This window comes from Cornus florida, unplaced genomic scaffold (assembly GCF_030987335.1).
Source record: "Cornus florida cultivar Cherokee Brave unplaced genomic scaffold, ASM3098733v1 CherokeeBrave_3.0.0_Hap2_Chr11, whole genome shotgun sequence".
NCBI classification, from domain to species: Eukaryota; Viridiplantae; Streptophyta; class Magnoliopsida; order Cornales; family Cornaceae; genus Cornus; species Cornus florida.
In genome coordinates, this window is record NW_026775581.1 from 131,286,569 (window position 1) to 131,303,475 (window position 16,907).

General features: G+C 32.4%; 1 protein-coding gene and 1 long non-coding RNA gene across 2 annotated transcripts; one reads left to right on the top strand and one right to left on the bottom strand.

The window, feature by feature from the left end:
- Positions 1-3,823: 3,823 nt before the first annotated feature.
- On the top strand, positions 3,824-8,045 carry LOC132283048 (protein C2-DOMAIN ABA-RELATED 1-like). The gene is made up of 3 exons (XM_059784928.1): positions 3,824-4,137; positions 7,181-7,276; positions 7,492-8,045. Exons 1-3 carry the CDS (start codon positions 4,027-4,029, stop codon positions 7,780-7,782), a joined length of 498 nt encoding a protein of 165 aa, XP_059640911.1. The 5' UTR covers positions 3,824-4,026; the 3' UTR covers positions 7,783-8,045.
- A 2,135-nt stretch (positions 8,046-10,180) lies between these two features.
- LOC132283049 (uncharacterized) lies at positions 10,181-12,294 on the bottom strand. Its single transcript, XR_009471929.1, has 3 exons — positions 12,152-12,294; positions 10,989-11,029; positions 10,181-10,616 (listed from the first exon to the last, which is right to left on the bottom strand). It is a non-coding gene; the product is annotated as an uncharacterized LOC132283049 (long non-coding RNA).
- Positions 12,295-16,907: the final 4,613 nt, after the last annotated feature.

The following is a 16,907-nucleotide window of genomic DNA, read 5'->3' on the forward strand; positions in this document are numbered from 1 at the left end:
TCTAGGACACAATGCACTTGAAATTTATCATCTTCGTATGTCCCTAGACTCTTAGAAACAGGCATTGAACTTAATTGAATCATTCATCAAAGTCCTAGGTGCTAGAAAGATGGATATCTCAAAAGAAGCTATTTTCAGCCTAGAAAATTTCAGACCAGCTTGCACTAAAACTGCTATAACTATTTGTGTAGTTGGAATTTTTACACAAGGCCAGTGGCATTGGAAAGCTGACTTTGAGCCCTTGAGTTTAGACTCAAATTTCACCTAAATTGGATTAAAAATGACTGAGATATGAGCTTCACAAAATACCTGATTCTGCTCTGCGAAAATTCTGACCAGGTTGCACTTAAATAGCCATAACTTTTTCTATGGTTGGAATTTTTGAGCAAGGCCGGTGGCTTTAGATAGCTGACTTCAAGACAATAAATTTAGACTCAAATTTCACCTCATTTGGAGTTTCATGGACTGAGTTATGTCTATTTGAAGTCATGCACTTTTTTCTGTCCAATTTAGCAGCAGCCTTCATAAAGCAAGAGCAGCCTCTATAAGAAATAGAGCCAGCTCTCTCAAAGACTAGAGAAGGCTCTACAAAATTAGAGACGGCTCAGGAAAGTAGAGAAGGCTTAATGAAAAACTAGAGAGGGCTCTACCAAAAAGTAGAGAAGGCTCTAAAAATCTAGAGAAGGCTCCACTTTTCCATTGAGCCGTCTCCTTTTCAGAAAAAGAGCCTGCTCCACTTTTCTAATGGAACCGCCTCCATTTGAAATTGAGCCGCCTCCACTTTTGCAAAGAGCCGGCTCCTTTGAGGGTTTTGAATTACAACGGCAATTTTTCTGCATTTATTTCCTCTAACCACTTCTAACAGCTATATTGAGCTATGAATTTCTTTATATATATAGAGGGCTTGTCTAAAAAGCATATACGATTTTAAGAGACATCATATCACATTGCAAAGAGAGAGTTTGTTCTGATATCTTCTCCTCATCTCTCTCATTCACTCATATACTACTTGAGAGAGCATTCAAGAACATTCATTCAAGTGCATCAAAGAAAGCTTTTGGCTCTACCATTATACAGAGCTTTTGTTCTGGTTATACTCACTCATAGAGCCTCTATTCAGACATCGATCTTTGTCTCATATACAAGCTTCCATAGTTGAATCAGAGTGAACTTCAGAGAGCATTTAGTGAGCCTTTGCTGAACTTTTGTTCTAGTATTTCATCAGAGCTTTTGTTCTGTAGTTTTCCTCATCATCTCTCATACATTTCATACTTAGAGTTTGAGCTTCACTTGATTTCATATATACTCTATTGTGAGGTTTGATTTGTATCAGTTCTTGAGAGGATTTCTTGTACTACAAATTCTATCTACAAATCTGCTGTAAGCCTAGGAGGAAGAGTTTCTCCTAGCAAAGAAATTGTAAGGGCTGGTGTGGCCTATGTAAAACTAAAAGAGGTGGTCTCTTAGCAAGGATACTGTAAAGGGTTGGTGTGACCCAAAAGGAAGCCTAGGAGAAGGGTGTTCTCCTAGCAAGAAAGAGAAGCAAGGTCTTGCTTCAATTGAATGTTTGCTTTCCACCATTAAGGAGAAGCTCTAAGGAATTTGGGAAGTCTCAAGAGGGATCTTGAGCCGAGGAGTAGGAGTTTCCGAACCTCGCAAAAATCGCCGTGTTATTGTTTGCAATTTCTCTTCCCTTATCTCTTTTACAGTTATGCTAAATTGATTACTTTCATATCTTGTTTATTACATAATTGGTTATACTATTGATTAGAAATTGTACTTCTATAATTTGCAAAAATTGGCCATTGACTCTATTCACCCCCCCTCTAGAGTCAATTCTTGGGTAACAAACTTGACATCAATATTAAACAAATTACAAATAAATTTGTTGAACTCACCAAGATATTCTTGTAGGCTTACCCATTCTTTTCTCCTGAAAGAATACAACTCTTGCTTTAATATTAACCGGTTGGTGAGATTCTTGCCTATATATAGATTTTCTAGCTTTTTTCACAAGTGTGCTGTTAAATCTTCTTTTATCACATCATACACAATATTATATGCTAACTGAATATGCAAGAAAAATGCTCTCTATTTAGAAAGAATAATTTTACACTTCAAAAATCTTTCAACCCCCTTTCCCTCTATTTTCAGTATATTTATAGATTGTTACAGATCTTCTAGAAGTTTTCTAACTAACTCTTTGCATTAGACTGTTCTTCTGGGCTCATCTTGGTTATGAGCTCAATTCATTTTATCTGAAATCAGGCTTCCAACACGATTTCCCGATCCTGGGCCTGACTAGTGAAGACTTGGTTCGAAGCGGTTGCTCTTACTTGACCCGCTCTTAGCAATCTAGATCGTACCCGGCCCAGGTCATTTTTAATATCCTCACTAACGTTAATCGAATCACGCTCATTGCCTTCAAGTTGATTTTCGTTTAATTTGCATCTTCTATCTTTTCTGATTGCTTACCCAAAGAATCTCCTAGGCCATATTGAATCAGTAAATCCTGCATCCGAACTCGCCAAAGACCGAAGCCTTCTTCCATCAAATTTCTCGACCAGTTACTTTCCATATGTAATACTTGTCGTCATAAGTTTGATACTAGTTGTTAGGGTTTTTCACACACAATTGACAAATATAATAGATAAAAAAAACACACATAAGCAAAAAATACAGGATTTACATGGTTTGGAAAATTGCTTAGTTCGTGTGAAGAACAACTAACTTTACTTCAAAAACTTGATTACACAATCTTTTCTATCTCATAATCTTAACTCTTTTTTTCTCCCTACAATTTTCTCTCTCTAAACCCATCTCTATTTATACAATCTTCAAAACTTAATTTTTTGTTGGACAAGTATTCCCCAACTTGCCTACAATAAGTTATCATATCCGTCTTCAACTCTAAAATAATAGGTATAACTTCTTTCTCAAATTTTCACATTTTTTTTTGAGTCTTCTGACTACCAAAATTGATTAGGAAATTCTTTCTCACAACTTTCAAAAACTCATTGTCCAAGTTGAATCGATTCAACTTTGGCAGTAGCAAAAATCAAGTTTGCCAAATCATTCACGTAATCAACACGTGATCAGATTATATCTTCATATGTTTCTCCATAGCTCCACCTTAAATAAAGATTTCTTTATACCTCCACCAAGGGACAGATCTACTGTGAGCTCAGTCCACTGAAAATTTTTATTATTGCATTTTATATCCTTAAATTTGTATTTTTTTTACATTTATACGCATAAAATTTTAAAATTACCTCCACTGAAATTATTTTTTTTAAAAAAAAACCCTCTATATAAATTATTAAATTCCCCTAAACAACCCCAAAAAATAAAATTCTGGACCTTTTTTTTTGTTTTTTTATATTTTTTTTTAACCCTGCTCCAACTAAAGCTCTTTAGAGCATCTCCAATGCAAAATGCTATTTTTCCATATCAAAGCTATATTTTGAGAGGAGATACTGTGTTAAAATGTTATATTTTAACAATTCTGCTCCAATGGTGCATTTCATTCAAAATATTATTTGGAATGTATTATTTTCATCCACCTGTTATATTTTGCGAAACGGCACTGTAAGAAAAAACAAAAAAGAGACCACTCAAAAAATTTTGAGAGCTGCTATATATGTAAATACTTTTGATAATCTCAAAATATGAAAGACGTTTTGAGAACTCGTTGAAGTGTAGTATTTTTATCCGGTTACTATATTTTGACTTTGAGAAGGCATTGAAAATGCTCTTATACCTCCACCTCAAATAGAGAATGAAATTTTGTAAGACTTTAACATACCACTCCACTTAAATGCTCCACTTACTGTCGCTGTGCGATTTGTTGGTATAAAAAGTAAAAACATCAAAAGAGGTCAGAATCGTCAAACCAAGGAATCAAAACCACTCTGTCTGCTACAAAAGTCTCTCTCATAATCAAAACCAATTCTCTTTCATCCATTCATTTCGAGTCTCTCAGCAAGCAACCAGTTGAACTTGTCCAGTACACCCATCTTAATTCAGATGGAAAACTCGTTGGGTCTTCTCAGAATTCACGTCCACAGAGGCGTAAACCTTGCTGTCAGAGATTCCACGAGCAGCGATGCCTACCTTGTTGTCCGAATGGGCAAACAGGTCATTATTATTCTGCAATCTTTTTTACTCTTTGATTCAATTTTGCTGCTTTAATTGGTTGCTTTTGATGCAAATTTTGATATTACAGTAATTGATTAGTTGGTGTTCAAGTTTTTTCAATCCCGCGGTAAGGGGTTAAGATTCTTGATAGCCTTACTCTTTTACACACGGATATATGCCTATTATTGTTATAAACCTATAGAGTTATTTGGTTTGGGTAAAACTATTTGTGATTTTGTCCCAGTACTATTTTTATTTATTTTGATCTTCTCTTCTTTCCTGGGAATTTATGTTCCCAAATTTTTTGTTTGTCTTTATTATTGTCGAGAAATGAGTAATATTATAATATATGTTACATTCCTTGTCTTGACTCTTGTATATGTATAAATTCAATCAAAGGGTGAGGCTTGATTTTCATGATGTGTCATAATTATTTTTTTCTAGCCGAGAAAGTCTATTGGATCATGCATTTAAGTGGCCCCATCATCATATCGCGGAAGACCTAAGGGTATGGTTTCCGCGATATTTTAGAATTTTTTCCTGTGTCCCTTGACCACTCGATTTTCCTTGGAGTTCTCTTAAGTTCGTTTGGTTAAATAGAACTAGTAAGAAAGGAAAAAAATTGAAAAATATTTAAATTTTTTGTGCGTTTGTTTAGGATGAAACAAAAAGTTTTCAGAAAATTGGGATTCCCGAAAGTAGTTAATTAAAAATTTTGTTTCTTAGGAAAGTTGTGAAGTTATATTTTAAATTTTTATTATACCCCTAATTATTAATTGGGTTTTCTTTATCTTTTTCTCCTCTTTTGAAAGACATTTTTTTTTTTTTTTTTTTTTCCCAAAGGTAAATGAGCTCATGAAATTGGGGAGATCTTATTTTAGCATTTTTTTTAATTATTATTATTATTTTTTTTCAAATAGGTATATACATACAACATTTTATGGTGGGTATTTTTTTAGGTGCATTATATTAATTTACAATATGTATATATACATATCAACTAGATTTTAGAATTTAGATACTAAAGTTATTATAAGTTTTAGGAAATATATACGTTTATTAAAAAGAAAAATACAAAATATTCTATAGTTATATAATCTTAGTTGAATTCAAAAAGAAAACCCTGATCGTTGTTATATGTAAAATTCTATTGGTATTGGTTTTTCTAATATAAACAAATATATAGTGAAACAATTCTAATCTTATTCGATTTCATCAAAGTTCTTACAATTATTATATAAATTGTAATGTCTAAATCACATATATATATATATGTATATATATTTGACTAAAGTAATTCAGGTGACTTGGTGTCTCATACAAGTTCAGAATATTATTATCAAGAACAAAATTTGATGCATGAATTAATTTTATTCAAATTTATTTATGTTTTTAGTATTTAAAATTATAAGGGCAATTTTATCAAGTACAATCATTTTCTTTTCTCTTTCATTCTATCCAAACTAACAACATAATATTTTCTCACAACTTTCTTAAAAAAATTTCACGCTAACCAAATGCACCATAGAAACTTAATTTTCTTTTCCTTCACTTCACTTTCTTTCACTTTCACTTTCCACCATCTATTTCTATCTAACCAAACGAACCCTTATACTCCGTATTAATTTATTTTCTGGAGTTTTTTTGTTAATGATCTTTATGTATTTATAATTAGGGGGTAAAAGTGAAAAAAACACCCCATAATATAAACAGTCTTAAAGTATCAATGTGTACAAATAAGTTTCATCCCATACATTTAAGATAGACTTTGTCCAAATTATTCTTTCTTGTGGAGACAATTTACACATTTTTTTTTTATTTATTTATAAAAAAAGTCATTTTGTGAAATGACGAAAAAGGACAACACCCAGGGTAAAATGCAGTAAACTGGGGGTGATTGAACAACCATTTGTATTTTTTTTTCCCTTTTTCTTTTTCAATAAAAATTGAACACTCATGTGTTGCTATGTAATGAATCATATATATATATCTGTGAAAATTTAAGGAGTAGAGGGCAGTGATGCGGGGATTTTTCAATAAAAATTGAACACCCATTTGTTGCTATGTACAAAATTATATATATATATATAATGAATAAGTATCTTTAATTTAATTTTTTTAATTATATATTTAATGAAAAATGATAGCTATATTAATTATTTTTTATAATTATAGAAAGAATTGATATTTTCATTCCATTTGAATATATGATATATTGTACATTAATCTACAACTATGAGAACAATTTTTTTTTTTTTATTTCTCCATTTGACTAATAAAAGAAATTTTTATATCATAACATTCTAACTTATGAGTGGCCCTAAGTTCTAGGAAATGTAAGACCGTCAATTCAAAGAGTGATAGTACAAAAAGATAATCAATTGTTAGGGGAAATATATAGAGAAATTTTTATTTTTTGTAAAGGCGAGAGAAAATTCTTAAAAGTGGGCTAAATATAGTTAATTTGCACACATAACATCCCTGTGTTATGAGATTATTTGCATAAACACTCCTTTGAAAATTTTCGGAAGAGTAAAAGGTCAAAACGGGTATTACAAAGGATGTTTTTGCTCAATTTTTAAAGAATAAAAAGATTAATAGCAAACTTTTTAAAATAGGAGACGAAAGTGGTATGCAGAGTATACTTTTAGGAGTGTTTTATACACTTTACCCTTGCAATTAGTGTAAGGTTACAAATTTAGAAATTTCAAAATTATTTTCTATTCTGGAATTAGCCGGAACAAAGCTGGACTAAATTTTAAGGTTTGTCCACGTTTCTTTTATGGGGTGATTTTGGTTGTTCCTGTTTTTTAGCCACAAGCTAACCTGTCAACTGCTAGTTTTCAGTTGCAGACAATATCCATTATCTTTTTGTCTCGTGTAATTTGAAGCTTGTGAAATGCTTGATTCTACTTCAAATCGTTGTATTATATGCAAATCTTTGTAGGTGGTAGAGTTGATATTCCATTCATTTTGGATAATAATTAGACCTTCAGCTTTATTTATTTTAACGGATATTATTTTTATTTCAAATTTGATGCAGGAATTGAAGACTCCTGTAGTGAAAAATGACGTCAATCCTGAGTGGAATGAAGATTTGACACTCTCTATTGCAGATCCTAATATTCCAATTAAGCTTGTAAGTATTTCAGTTATTTTAAAGAGCTTGTAATGCTACTAGTTTCAAAATGGGGTATACCTCACTTGATATTGGTGGTTAATTCATGGACATGAAAAATAATATGGCATTTCTTGAATGACTTTAATTTCGTTGTTCTGATTAGTAAAGATAATTCTCCAATCATTAATTCTAACAATCATATTTATACACCATTTTATTCTTTGTAATTGCAGTCTATTTATGACAAGGACACATTCACCATTGATGACAAAATGGGAGATGCAGAGTTGGACATCGGACCATTTGTTGAAGCACTAAAGATGCAGTTGGGAAATGTCGCTAATGGAACCATCGTCACAAGAGTAATACCGAGCCGGGAGAACTGCTTGGCAGAAGAGAGCTGCATTGTCTGGACGGACGGCAAGGTTGTCCAGAACATGTTCCTTCGACTGCAAAATGTCGAGAGTGGCGAGATTGAACTCCAGTTGCAGTGGATAGATGTTCCTGGTTCCAGTGGTTTGTAGATCTAATATGAACTATCTTTGTTTATTGCTAAGCATGGTATGGTATGCAGACAGGTTTGGTGTGTTTCTCTAGTTGTTATTTTGTTAAGTCATGTAATATAGAGTATGCTTAATTCCAAGGGTTGGCTCATGGGTGAGTCACGTGACTCTGGTGTCTCGGAAAGCATCATGTCTATGGTTCGACTCTTCTTTGATGCAAACAATTTCTCTAAGTAGGGTGTGTGTCTATCAAATAAGAAAAATAGAGTAAAGTTTTGTATTAATCCAGCCTATGAATTGATGTCAATCGTCTTTCAGTGTATTTGCTAATTTTTGTAGTATTAAAGAAGATGAATGGTGACACAGTGAATGCATGCTATATGGACTTACAAGACTGGCCAAAGAAGCAATGTTTAAAAAGCAAGTGATACTTTCTAATGAACACCATTCTCATTCATTTACCATGAACATTATATTTGTTAAATTTAAGATTGAACAAGTTTAGCATGGACTGACACGCATGAGTTGGTCCATGGAGTTGCGGCGTGAGATAGATGCTATAGAGGAGGAGGCTCGAGGTTCCCCTAGTTCGACACTCGGAAGGCACATTAAAGATAACACTCTTTCTAAATTGTTCGATGCTTACCGGGGCTGGTGCATCTCATAATCAATCAAACCAAGCCTGATCTTCATCCATTCATTTAAACTCTTCAGAAACCAGTTCAACTTATTCTTACACACCATCTTCAAATGGAAAACGTTTGAAAGCCCACTATGAATCCGGGCTTAGTTATTGCCTTTTGCCAAGAGACAACCCCTAAAGCCCAGTCCAATGAGCTCGTGAAGAACCTTTATCTACCATTGAAAGCCCACTCTATATATGGGCTTAGTCATTGTCCTGAATATGTATTAAGCTATTATATGTTTGTGGTCTTGCCTTCTTCTTTGGGGCACAATTTATTCATTTTAATGGGGCAATGGTTTCAAAATAAAACTAAACTTCCGTGGACAAACTGTTTTTGGTTAAGCAAACTAAAAAATATAAAACCTTAACCTTGAAAATACAAAATAATAATAATAATAATAAATAATAGCACCAAAACTGTGGTTTGGATTTAGGATCAGAATTCATTAAAATTTTGAACTAAAACTCATTTAATTTCAAATTCAAGGTGCCAATTTAATTTTCTCAAACACAACATCAGAGCTTTAATAGGGTTGAAGGTTTGGTATATTTTTTTTGGTCAAATTAAGAAAAAAAAAAAACTTTTCTTGGCAGCAAGATTGAATTTTAATAACAAAAGGATATTATATAAAATAAAAAATAGAAACAAACCAATTCAAGAGTAGTGTTGTCACTGTTATATAGTCTTATTAACAGTCTAGTCTGTTTTGAATGAAGCATACACTCAATTTCATTTGTCTTTAAAACTTATTCCCTCTAAAATTCTCGGTTGGAGTGATCTATAGTAGGATTTGTTCTACTTCAAAAGAAAAAAAAAAATTTACCAGACTACCATATTTGCTGGGTGGCTTGTATCAACATAGATAATAGATAATTTAAAAATTAAGAATATAAAATGTAAGAAAAAATCTCCAAATAATATATATATATATATTTTTTTTCAGGTTCTAATCCAACAATAGAATACTATATATTAATCAGGCACGCACTTAGGGAGTAGAAGAATGGTTGAGAAGATGTTGATGGTGATAATGACAACAGAAGTTTGTACTTGTTTAACTTAGAAGACCATATTTTATGGATTAGAGCTTGAATTGAAAGTAATTGGCATAATTTTAAAATAAAACCTCAATTTTTAATTAACTGAATTATTGTGGGCACCGACGTGTCGATTTACATAACCTTCAAATTTCTTTTTTTTTTTTTCAATTTTAATTTCACATATATAGAATTTTAAAATTTCAAGTATTCAATGATTAATTTCACATAGATAGAATTTTTAATTTAAAAAAAAAAAAAATTGAAAATAATTCAAGTATTCAATACAAAGAAAAGTAAGCAAAAATGGATTCAATGATAATAAAATTACTTCTCCTCATTTCCCACAAATGAACTATATAAACAAAGATTTAAGATCACAGCATATCAGAACCACATGAATGATCATATTTAAATTGGTATGTTATGTTTAACTAGAGTCTTCCAAATCCATAACTAGTTCTGATATATTATTAACCGAATAGTTCATTGTAACAATTGAAAATTGAATGATTTTGTAACACGGGTGATTAAAATGGTGATACCAGCCCCATAAGGGCTTTAATAACATGTCAGCCATTTTCTCGAAATTTGTTTTCATTAATGAGGGAAAGTTCTAAATATATATGTTGGGATATTTGAATGTATTACATGCATATACTAGGCTGTAAACTATTTGTATACTGGACATCAAGATATCTGAACATCAATGTAATAATGTTTTTAATAAAGTAGAAAAAAGAAATTAGATGGTGAAAGAAATAACATACTCTCTTCTCAGCATAGTATATAGAGGTATTTAATGGCAGGTGAAGAATGAGCTTACCACGTCATTTTTCAAAGGTCGTTCTAGAAGCTCCTCAGAGAGAGCCTCAGCGGTATACTCATCATCAATCGAGTAATATTCTACTGGCGATGATAATTCCTCCTCCAGACTTGAAGGTGAGGAAAATGTTCTCCAAGACACACAACGCACCGATTTCTTTCCAACAGAAGCTTGATTTGGGTAACTTAACCTTGAGATCTCGTCCTCGAACTCCACGCTGCCATATTACATGGAAGTCTGTGGATATTCTCCAAATTAAACTTTTTTGAATGCCTTGGAAACCAACCATGGCTGTCAAGAGAACAGCTGTCAAAGTTGCAGTGGAACGGAAGTGAGCACAATACAAAATTTGAAGAGTTGAAGTGAAAATTAAATAACAATATCAGGTAAAAATTATACATAAGTCGGAAATGCTGATATGGTAGGATATTATGATGAAACAAGTAGTAATCAACACAACTTTTATCTCTACAGTTATCGAAAGTATATCATTGACCAAAAAACTTCTTAATAGTATAGATATATATATATATATATGACAAAACAATCAAATTTGTTGTCACACATCTGCAATGAAAAAGAAAAAAATAAATGAACAGACAAACTGACTGGCATAAGTTGACAAAGTTACACCCTAAAGTAAAGAAAAAAAAAAAAACACAATAAAAACAACTTTACCTTGCAGCGCCTATCATAGGACAATCCATGGTAAAGACTTCCTACCGCCAAAACAAAAATGTAGAGATCAGGAACAACATTTTTCACACCAATAGCATCTAATCTAATTTAATTGTGACAAGGACACAAAGCCACTAAATTACACAGCCCACACATGAGTAAGCCACTGAAAAATCAAAACTGCACTTTAGTGAATAGTGCAAATAGTAAAACCAAAAAACCTTATTGTTACTTTTCACAAGGAGTAATCATTAATAAAATAAACCAACAATCTGTGTCAAATATAAATTATACACTTATCTAGTGTTTAATAAGGGAGGAGGAATGTAGTTAATATGAGGCTCTTGTTAAGGAGGGTAATGCAAAGTCCATATTACAAATTTGAAGAATACTAATTACTAAGCATGCATAAATGTTTAAAGACAATATGAGTCAAAACAGGGTCTGAAATGCATATATAAGATGATAGGCAGTCTCCATCCTTTCAGAAACACAGCCCACTGTGAATAGTCTTACCCCTCACTATAATTATACCTTTAAATGGTATGAAGTAGAATTCCCCCAATACAATTGTGGGGTTTTTTTTTTAATCTCTGAAAGTAGAACATCGTTTAATCGGAAAATTTTAAATCTTAAATTCACTTCATGTGGAACAATCTCAACTGCATGGGGCAGTGCATCAATTAAGTATGGTTGAAAAAAAAAATTGAGTAAAAAAAATGAGTGAGCCCACAGAGGTGGGTAACAGGGACAATGTATCCAAGTAGCCAGTAGGGCAATAGAAATTAGGGATAACAAGTAAATTCAAGAAACTAAAACCTAGAAAGTGAAGTAAAATCATGGCCACTAATTCCAATCTTCAATCAAATGCGCCCATTAACAACGAACTAGAAATGGGTATGTTTTAAAAGTAAAATAGAATTGCAATATAACTCATTTCAATGAATTATTGTTCTTCAATGTTGTCAGAATGAGTTGGCCTAATACCAAAAATTGCAAATTGGTATTTATTCAAACACATAGAGGTCACTTGAAATTTGAATAAGAATATAGAGCAAAAAATATGAAGATCATTATCATCGTCATTGTCGTCATCAACAACAACAGCGATGCTTGGAGAGAATAGATTAAAGGGATTTTGTGAGAGAACGTAGAGAACTTACTAGGTGTCCCGAACTGCTGCAGAATTCATGTTGCCGTGTGTGTTTTTTTAGAGTGTGGGGGTAGGGAGAGTTCTTCAGTGGAGACAAGCAGCAAGGGGACACGTGTTAGGATGAAATATTCCCACGTGGACCCTCTAATACGAAAAGTGGAAATCCTGAAGAAGGCATGTGATAAACATTTTGATTAAAAAAAAAAAAAAAAAACAAAACACACACACACAGAGTCTCTAGATCTGGGCTTTTTAGTCATTGCCTGTTGAAATAAGACAATAACCCCTCAAGCCCAGTCCAATAGACTTGTGAAGAACATTTATTTACCATTTAAAGCCCACTCTAGATATGGGCTTATAGCCTTAGTCACTTCCTTTTTTTTTTCCTTTGTTTTTTTTTGCCAAAACGACTGTGTATATATGGAAGCTATTATAATATGTTTGTGATCTTGCCTTCTATTCTTTGGGAACACTGTGTGCATTTTTATGGGCAATGGTTTCGGGGTGAGCTGGGTAGGCCAGGTGACTCACCTCATCCTTCCCCTCCTCTCCTCTACTTGCCATGTAAAAATAAAATAAAGGTTGAAAGTGCTTTATATATATATATATATAATGAAAATAAAAAGTAACATTGAAATTTAATAACAAAAGAATATGATAAAAATAAATAAATAAAAACACGAACCAAATCAAGAGTAGTGTTATAGTCTTGTATAAAATTCTCGGTTGGAGTGATTTATAGCACTACTCTTGATTTAGTGAGAGAATGTAGAGAACTTAAATCTTGGATCTTTTATTTAAAATAAATAAATACCACTAAATTACAATATTTGGCAGTGGCTTGTACCAAATGACAAAAATATTAAATTAGTGGTTAAAGGGAAGAGAAAGAAGAAGTGCAAAACTCTGGCTCCCGCAACCCAACCATTTGAGAACTTACACTATACTTTTAAAAATCAAATAGCTAAAGGAAGAGATAAAGCATATAGTAAAATGTGAGGAAAAATATCCAAATGAGTGACTAGTAAGAATAGGGAATGAGAAATAAGGCGTCACAAATGGGAAATGGGAAAGATTGTTGATTTGGCTGAAGAAATATACTACTGAGAACAAGGATTGAGAATAGAAAGGCTGAAAGTGAAATTAAGGTTTGGAAAGTGAAATAAAAACAATTGGAGTAATTATTGCTAGAATTGCACAAGGATATTCAGTATTGAGAAATGTGGTTTGGGATTACAATAATTGTTTTTAAAAGAAAACATCGAAGACTTTTTGGACATTTGAACAGTGTTTTGCTATAAGATGGAATCGTTTATGGGACACTTTTTGAGCATTTGCAAGTGGAAGTGGAAGTGGTGGTGGATGACAAGGGACAAGGATTGTGCGCATGTAACATGGCACTAGAAATATTCGATTAGTTATTCACCACTTTTGTTAGGCAGTGGAAGAGCATAGTCGAGTTGTGGTAGATGGGCATTTAGGAAATTAAACTTAAAATAGTCACTAATTTGTAATTTTTTTAAAGTTTGATCTATTCATTTTTTCTCAATTATTTTTCATTTTGGTCACCAAAATCATATTTTCTCAATCTTTAATTCTCAACTAACATAACATTTCATATTCTAGATTTAACTCTCTCTCTTTCAACCATTCTCTCCTATCAAATGATAGGAGTGACAAAGTTCGACACAACCTATCAACGTGACATGCATATGACACGAGTTAAATGAGTAATGGATTTATTATAAACGGGTTCATGTCGAAAAAGGGTTGACACGATTAACCTATTTAGTTAATCATGTCGTATTCGAGTTTTGAAGTTCAACCCATGTAAACTGTTTATAACCGTTTAATTAAACGTGTCACTTGTGAACCTGTTTAACCCGTTACCTGTTTTGACCCGATTAGTAAGGGATATTATAGTCAATTCATATTTGCATAAGTAACCCAAATTCTTAAAGCTTGGTCCAATACAATTAACACTCCCAAGTCCATTACGCCTCTTATTCTCTTAAGTCTCTCCTCTTGTTATCTTATTCTCTCTCACCATGTCCATGAGTCCCTAACCAGACAAATACTCCCTATCTCAGTGTGACTCTCTCTCTCTCTCTCTCTTTTGGAATGGTGGAAGTAATTTTTCTAATTTTTTTCTCTCTTTCCTCTTTTAAATCTAATTGAAACAACAAGAGAGATTGAGATTTTTTTTTTTTTTTTTTCTTCTGTAGTATCACTTTTGTAAGCTCATTTTTTTGCAGATCATGACTTTTGGGGCTCTGTTTTGCCCATGCTGATTGGGATATATATATATGTAAATAATGTGATTAAGATTATGATTGATGATGAGGAGGATTTTTGGGGATTAATGATTCTTGTTCAATGATTCATCAATTTGTGTTATGTTAATAGTATAAAATAGTATTATCATAAATCTTTCTTGCAGTGTTAACTGATTCTAATTATGACCACAATCATTTATGGGATTGAATGCCCTGAAAAGAAAAAAATAAAATCAAACTACGGAATGCCCTATCGATTACTCCGTATAAGCATGTTACACAGATCTTTAAGCTAAGCATGTTAAATAGGTTAAACATGTCTTTAAACAGGTCTTTGGTGTGTGTTACACGACTTGTTTATTAAACGGGTTACACGCGTCGTATTAGGGTTTAATAAACAGGTCGTATTAGGGTTTAATAAACAGGTCGTATTAGGGTTGAGGATATTTGACACGATTATTAATTGTGTTCGGGTTGAATTGCCACCCCTATCGAATGATCACAACCTCTAAATTCTCTTATCCGACTGTTCAAAGACATCACTAAATTCTTCTCAAAACTCTTTCAATTTTTAAAATATTATTGCATATGCTATTATTTACTTTGATTATTTTGAAATGACTCAAATATCACAATTGGTTTTTTGGGTAAGTATTTATAAATTATTGTGTTTTTTTAGTAATTATAGAAAAATGAAAAATTCCATGCACTGTGTTTTAAAGTTGTGTTTATTGACTTTTGCTGGATTTCTTAAGGAATACAAATGTAACTTCACTTTATTTTGTATGAAACAATTGTTTTTGACTCAAATCTCATATGATTACCTTACACGGTATGGTTTCTGGCTTGGGCAATAATATATATATGAAACCTCTCTTAACCCAAAACTTATACCTAATTCTCCAATAGAGCCTCATGTTTGGTTTTGAGAAATCCCACCGCACACCCATTTTGTAGCATCTTGGAACTTATTTACATGTTCGCCCCGCCAATATTCAGGGGTAGAGGAAAAAATTTTAAAAGGGTAAATCGTTAAAGAGATTATAAATATTTAAATGATAAGATAAAAGTTCTGATTTGAATCTAAAAATTCAACAGACTTGAATCTTGTCCTCATCATCATCATGCCTATATAAGCAGTGGATGTCACAAGACTCACAACTAAGTCCCAACAAATCCAAAAAAAATCTATAATAGATATCGTTACATCTAATTTTTTTTTTTTTATATATCCACTCTCAACAGTGGGAAACGCTTTGCACTATTGACATTATCTTTACAAGTGTATTACCAAATGCTGAACAAGTTCCACGTCACCTTTGAAGGAATTTGCACAATAATATTTAGAAAAAAATTTCTTTTAATGGTACTGGTTAGGGGTGATTTGTGATTTTCTGTAGTTATTGTGTACTAAACAATTTCCATGACTGACAAAAACAATTACTTTATTTTCTTTTGATAATAAACTTAATTTTCACTTAAATTTTCCTACAATAATGATCATTCAAAATGATTGAAGACCAAAAGTTGCTACAACTTTAGCATCTTTGGTACATATAGCACCGTCCAAGAATGAACAAATTAAGGTACAACATATGTCCCAAAAGAAATGGGGAATATTCCAAACTCCAAACTGAAAAGCATGCACGTGATTTTTGTCAAAGTAAATAAACTATTCCAATCAATTACAGTATTATGTTATGGTTTTACGCACACACAAATATAACAGATAAAAAATACATACATAAGCATAAAAACAAAATTTATGTAATTTGGCAAATTGTGTAGTCCATAGGCGAAGAATAACTTTATTTAAAAATTTTGATTATACATTATCCTCTCTCAAACAATCTCAACTCTATTTTTCTCTCTATAATTTTCTCTCTTTAAATTCATATCTATTTATAGAGTTTTTAAAACCCAATTCATTGTTGGACAAATATTCCTCAACTTGCTTATAAGGAGTTACTATATTTGTCTTCAACTTTAAAAAAGTGGGTATAATTTCTTCCGAAAATTTTAAGCTTTTTCCCCAAGCCTTCTGGTCTTCCAAAACTGAATGAAAAACCCACTACCCCATCTGAACCGGTTCAACTTTGGCAATAGTCAAAGTCGACGCCACACTTGAACCAGTTCAAATGGGGCTGAACCGATTCAACTTTAGCAGTAGCCAAAATCAAGTCTGTAAATCTTCAATCTCCCGAATAATTTACGTAATCAACACGTGATCAGACTATGTCTTCACGTGCTCCTCCATAGCTCCACCTTGAATAAGGATCTATTTATAGCTCCACTTCAAGCTCTTCATAGCTCCACCTTAAATAGAGAACTATAATGAAATTGAGAAACACTCAAACAATCTCAACCTTTTTCTTAAACTTTATCATTCTCTTTCTTCTCGTTCTTCGCCGCACCACCATACTTATCTATTCTTAGCAAATTTCAAGTTCAAATAATTAAACTTGTAATCTACGTTCTTTCGCATCACCA

Coding starts and splice junctions, on each gene's coding strand:
- LOC132283048 (XM_059784928.1), top strand. CDS start 4,027: ATGGAAAACTCGTTGGGTCTTCTCAGAATTCACGTCCACAGAGGCGTA. Junction 4,138..7,180: donor TTGTCCGAATGGGCAAACAG/GTCATTATTATT, acceptor AATTTGATGCAG/GAATTGAAGACTCCTGTAGT. Junction 7,277..7,491: donor CTAATATTCCAATTAAGCTT/GTAAGTATTTCA, acceptor TTGTAATTGCAG/TCTATTTATGACAAGGACAC.